At 39.2% G+C, this 19,076-nt stretch overlaps 3 protein-coding genes across 3 annotated transcripts; 2 read left to right on the top strand and 1 right to left on the bottom strand.

The window, feature by feature from the left end:
• Positions 1-3,573: 3,573 nt before the first annotated feature.
• On the bottom strand, positions 3,574-7,442 carry nkiras2 (NFKB inhibitor interacting Ras-like 2). Its single transcript, XM_056401536.1, has 4 exons — positions 7,308-7,442; positions 6,757-6,873; positions 5,719-5,960; positions 3,574-5,111 (listed from the first exon to the last, which is right to left on the bottom strand). Exons 2-4 carry the CDS (start codon positions 6,848-6,850, stop codon positions 4,869-4,871), a joined length of 579 nt encoding a protein of 192 aa, XP_056257511.1. The 5' UTR covers positions 6,851-6,873; positions 7,308-7,442; the 3' UTR covers positions 3,574-4,868.
• Positions 7,367-14,634, top strand: dnajc7 (DnaJ (Hsp40) homolog, subfamily C, member 7). Its single transcript, XM_056401535.1, has 14 exons — positions 7,367-7,458; positions 8,222-8,310; positions 8,448-8,572; positions 9,044-9,157; positions 9,486-9,560; positions 9,660-9,778; positions 10,702-10,855; positions 11,076-11,240; positions 11,940-12,031; positions 12,221-12,294; positions 12,460-12,606; positions 12,705-12,857; positions 13,047-13,109; positions 13,235-14,634. Exons 1-14 carry the CDS (start codon positions 7,385-7,387, stop codon positions 13,270-13,272), a joined length of 1,482 nt encoding a protein of 493 aa, XP_056257510.1. The 5' UTR covers positions 7,367-7,384; the 3' UTR covers positions 13,273-14,634.
• A 229-nt stretch (positions 14,635-14,863) lies between these two features.
• Positions 14,864-18,931, top strand: odad4 (outer dynein arm docking complex subunit 4). Its single transcript, XM_056401538.1, has 11 exons — positions 14,864-15,042; positions 15,198-15,329; positions 15,515-15,668; positions 15,763-15,824; positions 16,104-16,254; positions 16,493-16,717; positions 16,801-17,008; positions 17,094-17,180; positions 17,400-17,596; positions 17,740-17,840; positions 17,926-18,931. Exons 1-11 carry the CDS (start codon positions 14,917-14,919, stop codon positions 17,959-17,961), a joined length of 1,479 nt encoding a protein of 492 aa, XP_056257513.1. The 5' UTR covers positions 14,864-14,916; the 3' UTR covers positions 17,962-18,931.
• The last annotated feature ends 145 nt before the right edge of the window (positions 18,932-19,076 follow it).

The raw sequence follows: 19,076 nt of genomic DNA on the forward strand, positions 1-19,076 counted from the left end.
TGGATTGTCTTTCTTTTCCACTGGTGGGAGACAACGTGTCAACATGTCCCCCGGGATAATGTCAGCAGTGTCAAACTCCTTCAACATACTTGCTGAATGCACAAACTCTGAGCAACAACTATAGGATCCCATTTTTGCACAGTTGAGAATGCTTTAAGCTTGACTTATCCCAGATGAAATCACCCTGTGCTTCCAGGACAAATGATCTGTCTCAGACACTCGTGGGCAGCCAGCATGACAGCTAACATTTGACATAACTGATGGCTTGAGGGCAGCTGATATTTCCATCCCACAGGGGGAAAAAAGGCCTGATAGCAGAAAGAATAAAGGTGGCACTGCCATTTAAACTGCATGTGTTCACTGCTGTGTGGAATTGTTTTGTTAATCCGACGCTTCATGATGAGGGACTGTGGAAGGAGGGTCACTGCAGCAGCTTCCAGGGTTGAAGTCTATTTTCTCCTCACACAAAAAATAAAATAAAAAAAAACAAGGGGGGATAAACTGTTATCTATTTTATACCCCCCCCAGCCCCACCCCCACCCCCCGGGAGAGCTGGATGCTCAGCTGCAGTCATGAGACATGCTGTCATGCAACAGTAAAAGAGTATTACTGGTGGCAACGCAAGGGTGTCGCCTTGTTGCACTGTGAGTGTCACAAGCAAGGAGAAATTTCTCTTTTGTGGTTAGTGTAGTCTAGAGGAAGAGGGAGGTTCATAAATCACACAGGCAAGTGACAAATCGACCCCCCCCCCATGTATTTCATTTTATTTTGTATTGTAAATCTTCTTTTTCTGTTTTTTATGGAGGTCAATACAGACATGGAGGCCCTGAACAGAAAGCTTTGACAGGAGAATGTACTGACAACATGCAGGAGTCTCTCCCTCACTGTTTTACCTTGGGGACATCAAATTAACATCACTGTGTACTGTCATAGCCCGAATGTATGATATAATAACTGAACCATCTTGAGTGAAGTAACATCGGTGCACTAGTTCAATCCTAGTCATTAAAAAGAACATGATTGAAATGTGATAGTACATGATAGCACCCTCTGGGGAAACTAAGGTGAACATAATATCATTTCATAAATGTTCCACTTGAGGTTTTCTCATTATCTTAAATTAACCTCTCCAGTCAGCACACCTGCGTGGAACCAGCAGATCCTTTCCTCCGCTCAAACATCTCTGACCTAGTCTGGCTGGGTGTTTTCACTATACTCCCAAACTGGTTTAAGCTTGTACAACAATTAATCAATGTGACTTTTCAACAGATATTGACTGCCAAACTAATTAATGTTCCAGTAACTTGGTACACTAAAGGAGTTTTTTTAAATCGAAAAACAACTGGACTAGGTTATTTGGTCTGGACTAGGTTATTTGGTCAGGACCAGGACCAGTCCTAGCCTGGTCCTGGTCCTGACCAGTCCTAGCCTGGTCAGATGCGTACACGAACTGATGAAGCCTCTTGGATGAGAGGTGAAACGTCTTCCCAGACAAATAACCTAGTCCAGTTGTTTTTCGATTTAAAAAAACTCCTTTAGGATACTATGACCTGGATAAATGAGAATATACACAGGCTCGTAACTTGGTACAATTTTCAAGTCAAGTCAACTCTATTTCTAGAGCACATTTAAACAGAGCTTGAGCTGACCAAAGTTCTAAACAAATGACAATGAAAATAAATAAAAGCAAGTAAATCAAATGTATAGAATAAGTAGAAAGCGAGTAAAGCATAGTAAACATACTGTATACAGAACATGTAAACATACTGACAAAAACAAGAAAATTATAAGGAGCTAATATACCAATTATGAACATGACAGCTGTTGGAGGAAAAAAGACTCCTGTGCCAAGGCATCGTAGTAGGGCCAGGCATCCAAAGCCTCCCCTCTACCATAAACTTAAGGCTCTCGTCTATCCTCAATCTGGGCCTCGCTACGGCTGCTACTCCAACACCATTGCTCCCAGGGTCCTTCAGACCATTTTTTATCCTCATTCACTAGGTTCCATTTTATAACAATCCTACTTCAATAAAGGCTTCACATACAAATCCAACTTCAGTTGTGAGTATAGCTATTCCATTAGAATATATAAGTTTAACATTTAGTATATTTATAATGCATAGTATATTTTAGTGAGAATTTACTATGACACAACAGACTACAAGGTAAGTAAGCTAAAAAGGCCTGTGAATAAAAATGTCTCTTTAGCTTAGATTTAAAAATAGAGATGGAGGGAGCACATTTGATATCTAATGGCAGCTGGTTCCCTAATTTTGAAGCAGCAACTGCAAAGGCTCTGTCACCTTTCAGTTTCGGTCGTGATCACGGAACATACAGGAGGGAGGAGCTTTCAGATCTGAGAGATCCAGGAACTAAGTGCCGATGAATAGGGTCTGAGATGTAAGGTGGGGCTTAGACATTAAAGGGTAAGGTATCAGGTAATCAGCATGATCTTAAACTGAATTCTAAAGTGAATAGGGAGCCAGTGGAGAGAGGCTAAGACTAGGGTGATGTGTTCATTCTTCTTAGAGCCAATGAACATCCCTGTGGCTCCATTCTGGACCAACTGCGAGCGAGATAATGATGACTGGGGAAGGCCTAAAAACAAAGAATTACAATAGCCCAGTCAATTTTGCCCTCCATATCATGGAAGGACAAAATCGGTTTAAGTTTGGAAATGGTTCTTAGCTGATAGGAACTGTTTTGGACAACAGAAGTGATGTGCTTGTCAAGGATAACACCCAGGTTATTTGCATGAGACTTCACATATGGTTTGAGGTGGTCTAGCTTATTTGCGCGGAGGCTTCTGGAGTTAGAGGGACCAAATATAAGTACCTCAGATTTCTTGCTGTTCAGCTGAAAGATATTGTTTTCAACCAGTTTTCTCGATTTGCAGAAATGATACACAGCAGAATTCTGAAAAAGCAGCAGTGCACAGACAATCGCAGGTACCTGAAGGTTGCATTGGTGTTTTGGTGTCAGTTTAGGGGCAAAAAAAAAAAAGAGAAGAAAATCAGTCGACATAGAATTTCCACTAACCAGTGAGTCACTGGCACATGGAACATTTTTCCTCACTATGTTTGTCATGAATATATTATATATTTCATTTTTGTGTGTGTTGCTTTTTGTTTGCATCAAAAATCATCACATACACTGAAGAGGGTTTATTGCGTGACACTTGACAATTTCGTTTGCCTCCTGATCTCTATTTTTGTTCTTACACTGGTATGAATCAATAAGTATTTAACTGTCACATGTGACACCCATGTGCTCAGAATTCAAACAAATGTCCAAATGACAACGAGTTCATTAGAATCATTTGGCAGAGGCTTTTGTCCAGAGCAGTTTACAAGAAGCGGATTCAACCTCCAGTGTAACCAGAGATTGGTTACAGTCTGGTGCAGAGAACCCAACGTTTCTGATGTGGATGCATATCAATATTTTCCTTAAAAGTAGATAGTTCACAACAGCCTCCAGTAATAGTAACTGATTTCATGACAACATCCAGTGTTTTGCAGAGACATCTACTGGCCATGAAACAAACTACAACAGACATTACACTGAAAACCACCCTGGTCAGGCACTGGGAAAAATATCCTTTAATTTGTTTACAAAACATGCAAACAAATATCAAGTGAACACATTTTAAGGATATTAAAACTTGAATGCTAGATATTCACAAAAAAGTTGAATGATAAGTTGAGTTGATAGACTCTAACACATGAATATTCAAGACAATATCAAGAGATTTCCCCTTTTCAATAAAACATATATTAAAAGCTGCGCGTTTGATCTTGAGTTGCACCCTGGATGATCAGGTCAGTGAATGTGTAATGTGTTCTTATGGGTTTCATTGTACAGCTCAGTATGAATAGACCGGCTCCAACTTCAGCAGTGACTGTAACTGATAATGTGAGCTGTGTTGTTGATGATATGACATTTTAATATATATATATTGTGCCCCAAGTTTTTTTTAAGTGTAGCAAGCAGAAAAAAAGTAGCACCTGAGCCTGCAGAAACCGCCTTTCATCTGAACGTCTTTTATCTCATATTTAAAGCCTGTACAGAAGGCCATATGTGGTAAGGAATGTCAATCATTCACTCTACAAAATCCAACAGTGAATCTCTGCATACATACAGTGTAACAAATCTCCAGTCCAACAAAAAGCACAATTACTGTACACCATCAATAATATATCAGTAAATCTCTTCACCCATCATAACTTATACAACATGTGAGATTCAGCATTCGTGTGATGTGAAATTTATGTAACGTTTGAAACTGCAGCCATTTCTGATTTGGTCTGTGTGTACATGTACATATAATAGTAGCACACGTACATGTGTGCATGTGCTAATTTATCTATACAGTGAGCACTATGAATCTATCTTAAAACTCTGGACTTTTTAAGTATACACCGAAATGAAATGCTGATCGTCAGTAGTCTGAGAATTATATTATGTAGGACCAACGACAACAGATGTAATTGTAAAGAATGTGGATAAACAGTTTGACCATAGTCCAACCCAATAAAGTGGGAGTGACAAACAAAAAAACTTTGCATGCTTTGATGATCTTAGCTGATATGTCAAAATAAAATCAAGAAATCACCACATTCAAATAGGTATTTCACCAAAACATCAAATATACTGCAGATGCTATGTCAATACCAACAGTGCTCACTGTATATAAATATCCATACAATCATCCTGCCTTTCCTCTCATCGCTTCTCCAGATTCTCAAAACCAACTTTTATGACCTCAGTCCTTCATAACAAAATTGATCCTTTAGTAAAATAGGGTTCCCTTTAACACACCTCTTCTCCCTTTTCACTCCCTCTTGAATGTGACAACAGTGTTTGGTCATTTAACTGTCTGTAGAACCACTGCCCTTATTCTTGTTGCGACTGAGAGGGAAGGTGGACTTGCTCTGTGGCTGGGTCATTTTACTGGCCAGGTACACAAAGGGTTCAATGAGTGTACGTCGGTCCACCACCGACACCTCCCACAGACGAACCTTCTCGTTCTTCGCCCAGTTCTGGGCCAGGTTAGAGTCGACTCTCCTTTCGTCCTGCCTGTCTAGCTTGTTACCCAGCACAACAATGGTCACCTGTGGATCAGGATCATCAGGTTAGATCGACATCAGTGTAATCTTTATTACCATCAACATCAATGCCCCCCACTAAATCTGCTGTATTTCTGCTATAGTTTTACCTATGGAAGGAAACAACATTCAAATGAATAACTTACATCTCATTCCAGTGCATATGGAAGATCACTAAATGTCTATAAACATAAATTGTTGCCTTTAATTACTAGACACCTGTGTTAGACCCAGAAAATCTCAAATATGTAGTGTCATGAATTTATAAAATCTGCTATTGTTAACCTGTTACCTATTCGTCTATTATTGTTAACCTGATGTAACCTGACCTCAAAAGCAAGATTACAACAGTGACTCACAAGCTATCTACTATATCTACTGTATCAGTGTTATGCATTAAGACATTGTGTATTTTGAAGCAGGATGTTTTGCTCAGTTATGTATTATATGTCACTTATTCACATTTATATTCACTCACTCATAACATTTATAGGACGTTTATTAAGAAATTTTAATCGAACAAAAAAACTGACCGAATTGCTTTGGTGTCTCTAAATCGGTGCCTTCTAAAATCTTGCTGTTCACTAAACATATAAATGTGGTGAGCCCTTACCTCTTTCTTGTCTCTATGACGGTCTATGTCCTTCTTGAGTGCCTCCATTCGTTTAAAGGACTCTTTACTGTCAATGCTATAAACAAGTACAAAGCCATCTGCAAAAGTGTAGTAATGTCGAGGGAACTCCATCCCATCCCGGAGTCCACGGGTGTCATAGAAGCGCACTTGCTCTCGTGTGCCACGGTCAGTCTCTATGGAGCCAATATAGATATCCTCCAGGGTCTCCATGGGCTCCGAACCTGTGAGTACACAAAGACAACCGTGTTTCATTTGGTGATATACTGCACAAGTATTAAGACAATTGCTTGTGTAATTAACACAAAGTGACTGAGCATTTTTACATTCCCTTATTTGAAACAAATATCAAGACACTTTGTATGACAGTTTGTCAGCAGAAAAATGTAAACATGCATCCTTGTAAACCTTAAACTGGAATGTAGCAATAAGCATGATATTAATCCGCCAAACCTGAAATTACACAGTCATGGTATTTTATTTTTCTTAGATATTATCACATGCTGTTAATCGCCCAGTGTTGTTACTGATGCTATCATCTGTTCATAGTGAGTATAAGCTGTTCCGAGAAGTGCCTGACTGAAAGCACAGCAGCATTTTGACAAGATGTGTCAGGACCTAGACAGAAATATCTAAGATAACACTTTATTCAGTTTTTATAGGTGGTGTTCCTGAAACTTGATGATGATTCAATTGCAAAAAAAATACATTGCATGAAAAAAAAGTTGAATGTGTTTATAACTTCCACATTCATGATCAAGTGTATTATGTACTGTTAGTGCCTTGACTGTAACATTTGGATACAATGCATATTTAAACATGTAATGCCACTAATACCATAAAAAACTATTGACAATCAATTATTGTATGAACTTTAGATCCAAGCAACTGTGAGCAAAGCCTAGACGTGTTGTATGCCCACTGCTATGCTTTTTTATTAATTTGTGGAAAATACTGATCGTGTTATCTGAAATAATGAGTGTACAACATGTAACACAATATTGTTATAAAAAGTTTTACCTGCAACATGGTTGGCATACAGTAGTTGCTCCAAAACAGCCGTTTTACCTACTGCACCTTGGCCACACACAACCACTTTACAGCTCTTGCCCATGACTCTCCCTCAGGTCAGAAAATCTGAAGAGATAGAAAAATGTTGAGTCAATTACTTTATTACAGTGTAACTGTATAGCATAGCATTAGAGTACACGCTATTTGGGAAGCTAGGTTGCTTCTGTTTATTCTGTTAGACACATTCACTATCATAGAACTAATAAATAGCTTGCCAGCAAACATATAAAATGATTAGTCATATATATATTACTAAGTGAAACGTCAGCTAGCTCAGTATGCTAACATCGTTAGAGTCAATAATGTATGTGACATCTACGAATAGCTTAGCATTAGCTTTCGGAGAGATACACCATATTAAGCAGCTAATGTTATTTGAAACTAGCTAGCCCGACTAAAACTCGTGTATTCACATATTGACACTGATATTGTCGAACATTTGGAATATATGCGTTAGTTATGACACAAATGTTTAATTACAAACTAGCCACTTTCCTTACCTAGCGGACTACTTCCTGTTTACAGTGTACGTAACGACTGCAGTAATGTGGCCCCGCCCCTCCCCATTGACGGCAAAATGGCGACGGAGAACTGTGATGCTGTGAACATGGACCCTGACATGGACCTGCTCAGCGACGAAGAATTAGAAAGGTACGACACATGAAGTTTATGTTGTCAGTGGCAGAATTACATCTACAAAGCAGTCTTTTACTGATATGCGCCATCACAAGTCCATGCCATGTTAATTTTCTCGTCGTTTACTAGCGTTCCGCCGCTAACTGTTTAGCTAAATTTGGCACAGGATAACGTTCGGATTGGTTGCTAGCTCCTGTGCTGGATTTCTGGGTTGCAGTCGGAGACACTGTCATATGTGAAAATGTGCCGATACCTGTCGACTGTAAAAGTTGATCAGGCCGAGAGTACCGCGTTCACGTCATTGCAATATTCCCAGAATGGTGCTAGCTGGATAACTAGTTAATGACACCATTCACTCACTGTGTGGTCGTGATGTAAAACATGAAAGGCTTCCAAAAAAAGTAATGGCAGTGGCCCACAGCATGGTGTCATATGTTCCTGGCTCTGCTCTGCCTGTCTGCTTCACAAAATAGCTACGTGTATGATTGGTGTAGACACTTCTGCCCTGCTGGTTTGGCTCTTACTATGTTTAGCTAACTCAGGCCAGTGAAATCTTAAATTCACACTGTCATAAATAATAATGGACATACAGGTGATTATGAATGTGATGCTCAGACATAACGGTCTTACAATGTGAATAATGAAGTGTAAAGCCAACCCAGCCAGTTAACAACCACATACAGTATATTCGTGATCTATTCTCAGAGCTACTCATCTCAGACTTCTGTGTTCAATTTGCGTTTAACATTTTTCTGTCTTCCTGCTCACTTTTACACAGGGAAGCAGAGGGCTTCAAAGAGCAAGGCAATGCATTTTATATCAAGAAGGATTATGCAGAAGCATTCAATTATTACACCAAGGCCATAGGTAATTATTCCTATATAATTCTTGTTAGTCTTCTTTATGTTTGGAACTAATGTTGACTTCTTGTATTGGATAGGCCACAATAGCATGAAGTCTGTGTGACTTTGGTGTGGTGTCAACCAACTTGTTTTTTTATACAGACATGTGTCCAAAGAACGCAAGTTACTATGGAAACCGGGCAGCCACATTAATGATGTTGTGCCGGTATAGAGAGGCTTTAGAGGATTCCCAGCAAGCAGTACGACTAGATAACACCTTCATGAAGGTAGGCTGTGGGGAAACAAGCCTTTACATTCTATTAAATGGGAAATCCATTCATTTTTTGTCTTGCATTGCTAGATATTTTCTGTGAGTGACACCTTTACAACAGCATCTACTTAGGAACTTTAACTTGAGATTTGGAGAAGTTTGGCACAACTTTGAGTGTAGTTGTTTTCTACATTGCAGAGCTTTGCAGCTATTGTGTAACCAGTTTTATCCATGCATACATTTTTGTACATAGTGATATGCTGTAGCACATCTCTATAATATTGATCAATCAATAAATCAATCACACAAACCTTATGTGTATCTGTGTATAATAAAGGTCACAAGTCTTAAAAGATCTGTCAAAAAACAAAGGCGCAAATTGTAACTAGTCATGGTTTTGTTTTTGTTCTTGTTCACCCAATTGATTTTAGCAAGGGTGGGAATTGAGGAATGTTGAGTTTGTGAACTGTAAGTATTTTACCCACAGGGCCATCTGCGAGAGGGCAAGTGCCACCTGTCCCTTGGCAATGCTATGGCTGCCAGTCGCTGCTTCCAGAGGGTTCTGGAGCTGGAGCCAGATAGCAGCCAGGCACAGCAGGAGGTGAGTTGGCCTCAGCATGATCTGGCAATTTGGATGTGATTATCCACTGTCAGATAAGCTTTGGCCTAGCCAGTGCAAATAAAGTGCAAAAGTCTGATACTGAGCGGTTTAAGAGGATATCAGCCAGAGTTACTGTCACTTCCCAATGAGCAAGCCAGGATACAAGTTTGAGGTTATTCAGAGAGCCACTGCTGCTAACATTGACCTGATTTTGCAATCACTAAGCATGGCACAAAAGAGAGACCAGTAGTGGCTGCACAGCACTGAAGTCAACTATCTACTAGAGGTCTTTTTCTTTGTCACTGAATACCACAAATTCTTTTGGCAGCTGAAGAATGCAGAATCTATCCTTGAATATGAGAGAATGGCAGAGATTGGATTTGACAAGCGAGACTTCAGGATGGTAAGCTACTCAGTGGTTACAGTGTTACTTCATTTTGGGATTTATATGCTATGGTATGTCAAGCAACACAGACTGCGGATATTCTTTGGTTGTTTCTAGGTCGTCTTTTGCATGGACCGGGCCTTGGAGTCAGCCTCAGCCTGTCACAGGTTCAAGATACTGAAGGCAGAGTGCTTAGCCCTGCTGGGACGCTACCCAGAGGCTCAGTCTGTTGCCAGGTAACAATGCATATTTAAAAATAGTAAACAGTATTGAAATTTGTCACAATGATCGCAAGGTGAAAGCAGAATGAGATACAGGGTTGTGCATGTGCCACACCATGTCACACCAATACATCTATACAGCATTCATTATGATCATATTAGAGACCTGTTTATCAGTTAGATACAACAAATGAGTAATCCTATATCACAGAGCTCTATAGAAATGGGAAAAGAGTGAGATGTGATTTGAAAAAAGTTATGTAAAATGTACACATCCGGAAAGTCAGACAATTCTATAGAGCCATAATCTTATTAAAAGCACCAGGTTTACTGTGATTTATTGATCTGACTCATCTTTGATGATTGCGAGTACGCACGATTACAGAAATCCACGGGCCTCAACGCATGATGGTTCTAAAAACTACATGCACCACTTTGTGTTTTTATGTTTCTTAAGAGTTATTTTAGTTTTGGCACATGGGTGTAAGAAGTATACACTTGACCTCAAATTTGTAATCACAAGACTATACAAATGGCACAGCCTTACAATCACTCCACTGTGTTAATTTGACTTGAAAATGACAATTCTCTGGGTAGTGCCCTCAGGAACTGTGTGGTTCTGGCTTTGTTTTCAGAGAGGTGGGCACAGTCATTCTCACAGTTTAAAGAGGGCAACTAATAACTTTGGATGATGCCCTGTTTCCATTATGCACATGTCTCTTACCACATTTACATTTCAGTTGCCACACCACTGCATCCTTGGCAATGTGTCATCACTGCAGGGAAATATAGCTTCCACAGTTTGCCGTAGTTTGATGTGAACTAAACTATTACAGATGATGACACAGAATGCCATATTTTTTGGTGTGATTTCTCTTTCTTTTTAATATGTATGTTTTTTTCTAACATTAACATTGATCTTTTTTGCTTCCATTCAGTGATATTCTGCGAATGGACTCCACTAATGCAGACGCACTGTATGTGCGTGGTCTTTGTCTCTACTATGAGGACTGCATTGACAAGGCCGTCCAGTTCTTTGTTCAGGCCCTGCGTATGGCTCCTGACCATGACAAGGCTCGGCTTGCATGCAGAGTGAGTTATTCAGAAGAGAAGAGTTTTGTGAACCAGTTAAACCATTTTCACTATGAATATTGCTAAGAAAAACTGCTGTTAACTGAGGAAAATTGAAGAAACAGAAAAGAAAACATATTTCAGTACTTCTTTTATCCATCTTAAGTCAGATTGACTTCTACTACCGCAAAGATGGGCCAGAGTAGATTTTTAAGATTGTCCTATGTGTTTGTTTTCCCAGAATGCCAAAGCACTAAAAGCCAAGAAGGAGGAGGGGAACAAGGCGTTCAAGGAGGGAAACTTTGAGGCAGCGTATGAGCTGTACTCTGAGGCATTAACAATAGACCCCAACAACATCAAGACTAATGCCAAACTGTACTGTAATAGGGCCACTGTTGGATCTAAGGTGAGACATATGCACAAGAGAGATACCACTTGTTGTTTGGACATCTGACGAGTTGTTTTTCATTATGGGAGAATCCTCTCATCCTTGGTTTTAGTCATTTCAAACACAACACTTGAGAAGATAATGCACACTTTTATATTTTGGTCATGTAAGAAAGAAATTTTATAGTCATTAGCACAGGATTAACATAAAAACCTACTTAATTACTGACTGTGTGGCTGTTTGCCACAAAAAGCTGGATATGTTTGACACCATATCAGTAAAAATTGCAAACGAGATATGGACACAAACAGCTCTGACAAAACACAAAGTAGCAGATAAGGACAGAGTAGGACTTGTGTCTGTTTAGATAAAGGTAAGGACACAACCACAAACACACAAAACTCCAAACTGTGACTCCTACAGTGCACTGGACTGAGATATTTTTGATAAGTCTAGAATGATAGGCTTGTTCCAGGCTTACAGTAATGTAATTGGCATGCATCACACACACACACACACACACACACACACACACACACACACACACACACACGCAAGTCCTCAGTCAGTTAGTTTGCAGAGTCCTCATTCTGTTCCTATGACAGTATAAAGTTTATTGGAATATTTCCTTTTTTGTATTTTCTTCTGTCAAATCAAGACCACTACGTTTCTGTGTCTGCTTTGCATGGTCATACTTTTTTTCTTTTTCTTTGAAAGCTGAAGAAACTAGAACAGGCCATTGAAGACTGCACAAAGGCCATTAAACTGGATGAGACCTACATCAAGGCCTATTTACGGAGAGCACAGTGGTACTTCTAATATTTCTAACTCTGTTGTTAATAGAGATAGCAAGTAGCTCTTGCTATCTCTATTATTTGCTAACTCTATTACACACCAGGACAAACAGAAGACAGTGTCATTATCATCAATTACACTTTTTTTCTATTATTCAAATTTGTTAAAGAAACAATGACAGACTTGTGCATACTGTGTTGCAGCTACATGGACACAGAGCAGTATGAAGAGGCAGTGCGAGACTATGAGAAGGTTTACCAGACAGAGAAGACAAAAGGTGAGAATCTGACTCCAGCATTCCTCTTCATTTTTCTAATTCATGGTGCTTAAACATTATGCACTGGGAGCTTATGACTGTTTTGCTACCTTCTGCCACTTTAATAACATTGATACTCCTGTTGTTTATTAACCCGTTCCTTCTTTTCTTTCCATTATTCCATAGAACACAAGCACCTCCTGAAAAATGCCCAGCTGGAGTTGAAGAAAAGCAAACGGAAAGATTACTACAAAGTGCTAGGGGTGGATAAGAATGCCACGGAAGATGAGATCAAGAAAGCTTACCGCAAACGTGCACTTTTACATCACCCAGGTGATTTATTTCTTCAAGTATTGTGATTTTACACAGGAACAGAAACATCTAATGTGTGATTAACAAACATAACACTTCTATTCTATACCTTTCCTCAGACCGTCACAGCGGAGCTAGTCCTGAGGTGCAGAAAGAAGAAGAGAAGAAGTTCAAGGAGGTGGGCGAGGCCTTCAGTGTGCTTTCAGACCCAAAGAAGAAGTCACGCTATGACAGCGGCCAGGATCTTGAGGATGACGGCATGAACATGGGAGGTCAGCACCTGGGCAAGCCTTGGGGTGGGAGGTTTCGAGGGTGAACAGATCGAAATACAAGTCATGTCTGAGCCAATGAGTCACTTCTTTATTATAAAGGAGCAATTGATTTTATAGTGAGAAGGTTCAACCTGGCTGGAAAGTTCTCTGTGTTGATGACTATTCTTACTTGCGATTTCTTTCTGCCAGATTTTGATGCCAACAACATTTTCAAGGCGTTCTTTGGAGGCCCAGGAGGTTTTAGTTTTGAAGGTAATTTATGTTCTATTTGTATCCAAAAAACTGAGAGAAGTGATGTGATGCTCTTCGGTCAACCACTTTGGAAAGATACTCTAATTTTGTATTTCAGTTATTGACTTGTTTGTCATTTGTTTCAGCATCTGGACCAGGAAATTTCTTCTTCCAGTTTGGTTAATTGGAGGATTCGTCTACCTAAACAGTTACTGCATCAGGACTTTTCAACAATGTCAACTCCCTGACCCACCATCCGTATTTAATAACTGACTGATTGCAAGTCAGATTCTTGTCTATGCCATTGACTGAATGAATGCAACCCAATGACCACATACAGCAAATGATTTAACGCCCGTATAGCAAGGACACCAAGACAGCTCAGACTGAGTTGATAGTGTTACTGGTTTTGGATTTGTTTTTTTTCCCTCCAGAATGAAACAAACTTTAAAGCCAGTAATGGCTAGCAACAATGGTCCAAACATTTTCTGGATTTTTGAGATAAAAGAGATTGTGCAGCTATTGTATCAGAGCTTTTAGGGATCCATACAGGAAGTGACATCCTGGGGAAACTCTTGAGATGCAACTGAGCACTGAGCAAGCTATTATCCGGCTCGTCTCAACTTACTGCTGACGGTGTATTCTCTGCATGAAAATTAATAAATTGCTTAATGATTTCTGAAGAAAATCACTGAGCAATCAGCACCTCCCCCCTTTCCCCTGTCAGTCAGACAGACAGACAGACAGAGTTGGCTGCTACGAATTCACACTGAAAACTGCCTCCTTGTCATAAGCCAATACGAGCATTTGAGCATTTTTAAAATTCACAACACATGGAGCCTAGACCTACACATAAAGTACAGCTGAAGCACACTAGAAAGATGGCAGTGGAGACAGCTGTGCTGGCTTTGTTGCCAGCGAAGTCCCCCTACCTCTTGTTGTCACAGGTTTTATGTTTGATGTTGCCATTCACAGATTGCTGCATTGTACATTTTACTGGAATGTAAAGTGTTGATTTGTGATGATAGTTGATGATTTTTTTCCATTTTTTTTATTTTGATATGTATATTTATTGTAAATTTGCTGTCTGATAGAACCATTGGTGTAAGATGAGGACACTTTTCTATTATGTAAACGTTTGAAAGCGACATCGATTGTGAGCGTCCCTTTGACACAAATTCAGGAAGGTAATTGTTTTGCTTGATCAGCATGAAGTATTGCACAGAAATAGATTATGCTCTTTGTGTTCCTTGACTGTGATGCAAGCTGTCTAATTTTACTCAATGCAACAGATAATAGAACATTGACCTGTGATATGTTTGCCATCGTCTAAGAAAGTCAGGCACTTGTGTGATGATGAAACCTTGTAATGTTCAGTTGCTTCCTGATGAGTGTTTTGTTCTCTTGGTGCATTTCATGATGAAAAGAAAAGCATCCTCATCTTTGCTTTCCTTGTTTTTGCCCTTATGGTGAAACCATCCTCTCTTTACCCTTGAAAAGTACCAGCCATGTCAATAAAGTTGGCCTCCTCTGGGTTTCCCCTTAACTGTTTTTTTCATTTAATTTTACTGGAATAGTATCAGTATTAACAATTTAAACAAAATTATCAACCTTTAATGATAAGGTTATTACCACATGTATAATTCATACTGAAAGCAGATTTTTGTTGTGCTGCGGTAAGCGGCCAGTAGATGGCGTTACTTTCCTTCCTTCTAGTTTGTTGGTGTGGTTGCTAGGATACCGGAGGTGTTAGTGTGTTTGGATACCTTCCGGAGTTAAGTTTTCTGTGAGCGTTCGTCTGTGAATTAAGTTTAACGTGACAAAAAAAATGTCAGGCAAAGATGGAGGCGACGATGGTCAAAAGCCACAGAGCGTATTCTCCACTTTAATGGCCGACGGGGATTGGCTTTACATTAAAGGAGAGTATAAAAAGGCTATAGACAGATTCACAACGGTAAGAACAAAGAAACTAGTTACCTAGCCAACGTCAGGCATAGCACATTGTCCTAACTGGAGCTCATCATCTTGTGGTGATAACGCATTGTCCAAGGCTGTCAGTGCAACTTTTCAATGTAGGTACGGAATGCCTTGTTTTTGCTCTTTGTTTAGGCTCTGACTTTAAAGCCTGATGATAAGAACTGCTATGTTGGCCGAGCCAAATGTTACCTGAAGATGGGGCAATCTGAAAACGCTTTAAAAGATGCAGAGGCTTCACTCGAAGAAGACGTGACATTTTTCGAGGTACACATGAGTCTGCAGAAATATTTACGATTGTGCGTTCCAGCGTCTAGACAAAAATACATGCATTATATATATATGCATTTATACTATTTAAATCACAGACCTCAAGACAGAACTCTATGGTAAATATACGAGAAACTATGAAAAGTGAAGCCACGAGAATTTATTTTATCATGATTTTTTAGGGATTGTACCAGAAGGCAGAGGCTTTATACTACTTGGGAGAATTTGAATTCGCACTGGTGTTTTACCACACAGGACAAAAGCTACGTCCACATATACAGGAGTTCAGACTGGGTATCCAAAAAGCACAGGAGTCCATAGAAAACTCTGTTGGTTGTAAGTAATTTAACACATTTTTGTGACTTAAATTATAATGACAGCATATGAATATCTTTCTCACAATTCACACTTAAAATCTAAATCATTACAGGCCCTTCATCTGTAAAACTGGAGATTAAGGGAGATTTATCATGTCTCCAAAAAGATGAGGAGGTAAGTCTTTCACTTGCCCTTCAGTAATCCAGTATTTAGCATGCATGCTTGGAGACAGAGCTGTTAAGGATAACTGCATGCATACAGCAACCAAGCAATTCTACTGCAACAGAAAAGACAAAAAAAATATGAAACTTCTGAACAGTATTTGAGTCTTACCCAGGATCACTTCTTTAACCAATGGGTTAACATAGACTTAACAGTTTTCTATATGTAATGTTCACCCTGACCTCCCATCTGAAGCACAATACTATGTTTCTGAATGACTGACCTGTAAAGAGGGTACGGCCAATTACTGCTATTCAGCATCTGAAGAAGGAAAAAAAACAGCAGACCCAGAAGACCCCCAAGAGTGAAAAGACAATCAAACAACTGCTGGGAGAGTTTTACAGTGACAAGAAATATCTAGAAAACCTGCTGAAAGACAAAGGTACTATGTTATTTCTATAACCTTTTCTGACTATACTTTTGTCTCTCTACATCTTTCATTTGAATATACCTGATTAAATAGAGATTGAATGAAGTTTGCTGTTGTCGTGGCTTCAGATGTTAACTATTAGTTTCTCCAGTGTTCAGTACTGTTCAATATGTTTGTTTAATCCTAAATACAATGATGTTGTTCACTTTTAATAAACTGATATTTAAAACTGTTACGCAATGATCTGCAGATTTGGTAAAAGGCAAGATGAAGAATGGGGAACAACTGCAGGACGTCATTCAGAGCTCCCTCACATACCTCGACAATTGCACTGAGTTGTGGAACCAGGAGAAACCTATCTGTGCACGGGAAAGGGACCGTAAGCTCATGCAACAAAAATGTAGCAAGCTCTGTCCCATTGCACCCTCTGAACCTGCTCTGTCCCTGCTGAAGAGCCTGGATGACTTTGATGCAGGTAAGTCAGGACTCTGGCTGAACTTGTAGCCTTGTGTGTTTCTTTTTAGCCTAAAAGTGTTTACTTTATGTTTGTTGTCTTAGAGTTGACATCCGGAAATGCAGAGAGTAATCTCAAGAAGGCAAAAGAGGTCATGAAGACAGTGCAGGGATGGTCAGAGAAAGATGCACCTAATAAAAAAAAGGTTTTGGGCAGCCTGCACAGTTGCATTGGGAATGCTTTGATGTACCTGGGAGATATGGAGAAAGCATTAGACCATCATCAAAAAGACTTGGAGTTGGCTAAACAGTGGTGAGAATCTGAAGAAATTACACAAGAGGAGTCAAAGTATAGTACAACAATAGATCAGATGTTCAGTAATCTTTCTTATCAACAGCAAACTTCCAGAAGCAATGTCCAGGGCGCTGGACAACATTGGCAGAGTATATGCCCAAATTGGACAGTTGACACAGGCCATTGAGTTGTAAGTAAATAATGAAATATCTACTGCTCTTGTGAAATATGCGACATGGCCATCCTTAGCAAAAAATGCTATTTTGATGGTAATCTTTTCTAGTCACACCTTACATAACAAGTATTATCTTACATTGAGAAATTACTATGGAAGATTAGTTTATTGGTGACATTATATTTATTAAATTTTCTTCTCCCTCTTCTCTATTTCATTTTCTTCTCAATTCAGCTGGGAAAAGAAAATACCACTTGTGCGTGGTGGTTTGGAGAAGACCTGGTTGTTTCACGAAATTGGTTGGTGTTACCTGGAGCTTAATCGCCATAAAGAAGCCCGAGACTATGGCGTCCGTTCAGTTGCTGCGGCTGATGAAATTGCTGACGAAAAATGGCAGATAAATGCCAACGTGTTGGTGGCACAATCAGAAAGTAATTCTTTGTCTGGTTTTATCACTTCATATTTGAACATTTCGATTAACAGTAACATGTCATCTTCTAGTATTCTAATGCTGTTGTAACTGTACAAACTAGTGACCTGACCTTTAAGTAATTTCCACTGTGTTTATTATCAGTGAACCTTGGAAACTTTGAATCCAGTGTCGCCAGCTTTGAGAGAGCCTTAACCCATGCCAAACTGCAAAAAGACGACTCCTCCATGAATGCTATTCAGAAGGTTCCCACTCTGTTTCCCATTCACATCATCTGAGTTCCATTTAAAGATATTTTTAAAGGCTGACATTTATCATTCTTCATTTCAGGCTCTTGATGAAGCAAAGCAACACCTATCACAATGAGGATGTATCCAGTCAAGACTGAGTGCAGCCTGAAATAAAAGAAAGAGAATGATCACTGATCAAAACAAGTTCTATAAAAGTCATCTGACATGTATTGAAAAGATTTGTAATGTATTTGTGTTTGTATTTAAATTTGAGACGTCTGCGTGTTTTCAGTAAGATTTTTTAAAGAAACTGGCTGATAAATAAGACCCAGTGTCTGCTTACAGGTTTTGATGAACACAGGCATGTTTTGAGTAGTAACTTCTCAAGGTTAAAATATGAACACCAGTATGAAACACAAATATAAACCAGGCAATGGATCGTGGTGTTGGGTTATACATGATGAAGCTACGAAGGTCATATCAGGAGCAATGGTCTTTTGTTACAGACAGCAGTAAATTTTACAAAGGTATACTGTTCTCTGAGAAGTAAAAATATTGGGAAATAACATGGGGAATTACTTTAAAGCCCCAGATCTGGCTTTCACCCCGCTTTTAGAATATAGCTGGGGAACTGGAACCACAAAGAGTATCTTTCTATAAACAGTCTGACTTACCAAAGTTATTTGATTTTGTTGGATTACTTCTGGAGAATGAATTATATTATTTTTAGTACTGTAAATATTTTCAATCACAATGAACAATCTATTTGTGAAGCTGTGTTTTTGTCAAAGTTCTCTGAAAAACTGCAATAGCTATTATATAGAAAATGAGTCCCTTGATACATAAAGTAGGGGAATTTTAGGGGAACTTCCACGTCACAACTCTTCTGTATCTATCACCAGGCATGCATGAGTGCTTGCCTGATGATAGATACAGAAAGTTAACAAGGTTAACACAAATGTTGAGTGCTTTGTGTGTAGGTCAGAGGCAGCAGAATTACAACTTATGATAATTTTCAGCTTTTTAATGGGACCCTCCTTTTTCTGAAATCTTGATGATGGATTTATAATTGTGCACCTTTCAATTAAAATAATATGGTTATTTTCCTCAACTGAACTCTTCATAAATGTTGAAAAAATCACTGTTACATTGCCTTGTGTGTTTGCAAAGTAGTCTTATCACTTTGGGTTTGTCAGGTCTACTTTATGGGATAGGAGTGGTATCACATATAAAGTGACTGAGGTTCACACC

Source organism: Seriola aureovittata, chromosome 17, assembly GCF_021018895.1.
Source record: "Seriola aureovittata isolate HTS-2021-v1 ecotype China chromosome 17, ASM2101889v1, whole genome shotgun sequence".
Lineage (NCBI taxonomy): Eukaryota > Metazoa > Chordata > Actinopteri > Carangiformes > Carangidae > Seriola > Seriola aureovittata.

Coding starts and splice junctions, on each gene's coding strand:
- nkiras2 (XM_056401536.1), bottom strand. CDS start 6,850: ATGGGCAAGAGCTGTAAAGTGGTTGTGTGTGGCCAAGGTGCAGTAGGT. Junction 5,961..6,756: donor GTATGCCAACCATGTTGCAG/GTAAAACTTTTT, acceptor GTGTACTCACAG/GTTCGGAGCCCATGGAGACC. Junction 5,112..5,718: donor GTCATAGAGACAAGAAAGAG/GTAAGGGCTCAC, acceptor CCTGATCCACAG/GTGACCATTGTTGTGCTGGG.
- dnajc7 (XM_056401535.1), top strand. CDS start 7,385: ATGGCGACGGAGAACTGTGATGCTGTGAACATGGACCCTGACATGGAC. Junction 9,561..9,659: donor ACAAGCGAGACTTCAGGATG/GTAAGCTACTCA, acceptor GGTTGTTTCTAG/GTCGTCTTTTGCATGGACCG. Junction 9,779..10,701: donor GAGGCTCAGTCTGTTGCCAG/GTAACAATGCAT, acceptor GCTTCCATTCAG/TGATATTCTGCGAATGGACT.
- odad4 (XM_056401538.1), top strand. CDS start 14,917: ATGTCAGGCAAAGATGGAGGCGACGATGGTCAAAAGCCACAGAGCGTA. Junction 16,255..16,492: donor AAACCTGCTGAAAGACAAAG/GTACTATGTTAT, acceptor AATGATCTGCAG/ATTTGGTAAAAGGCAAGATG. Junction 17,841..17,925: donor CCATGAATGCTATTCAGAAG/GTTCCCACTCTG, acceptor TCTTCATTTCAG/GCTCTTGATGAAGCAAAGCA.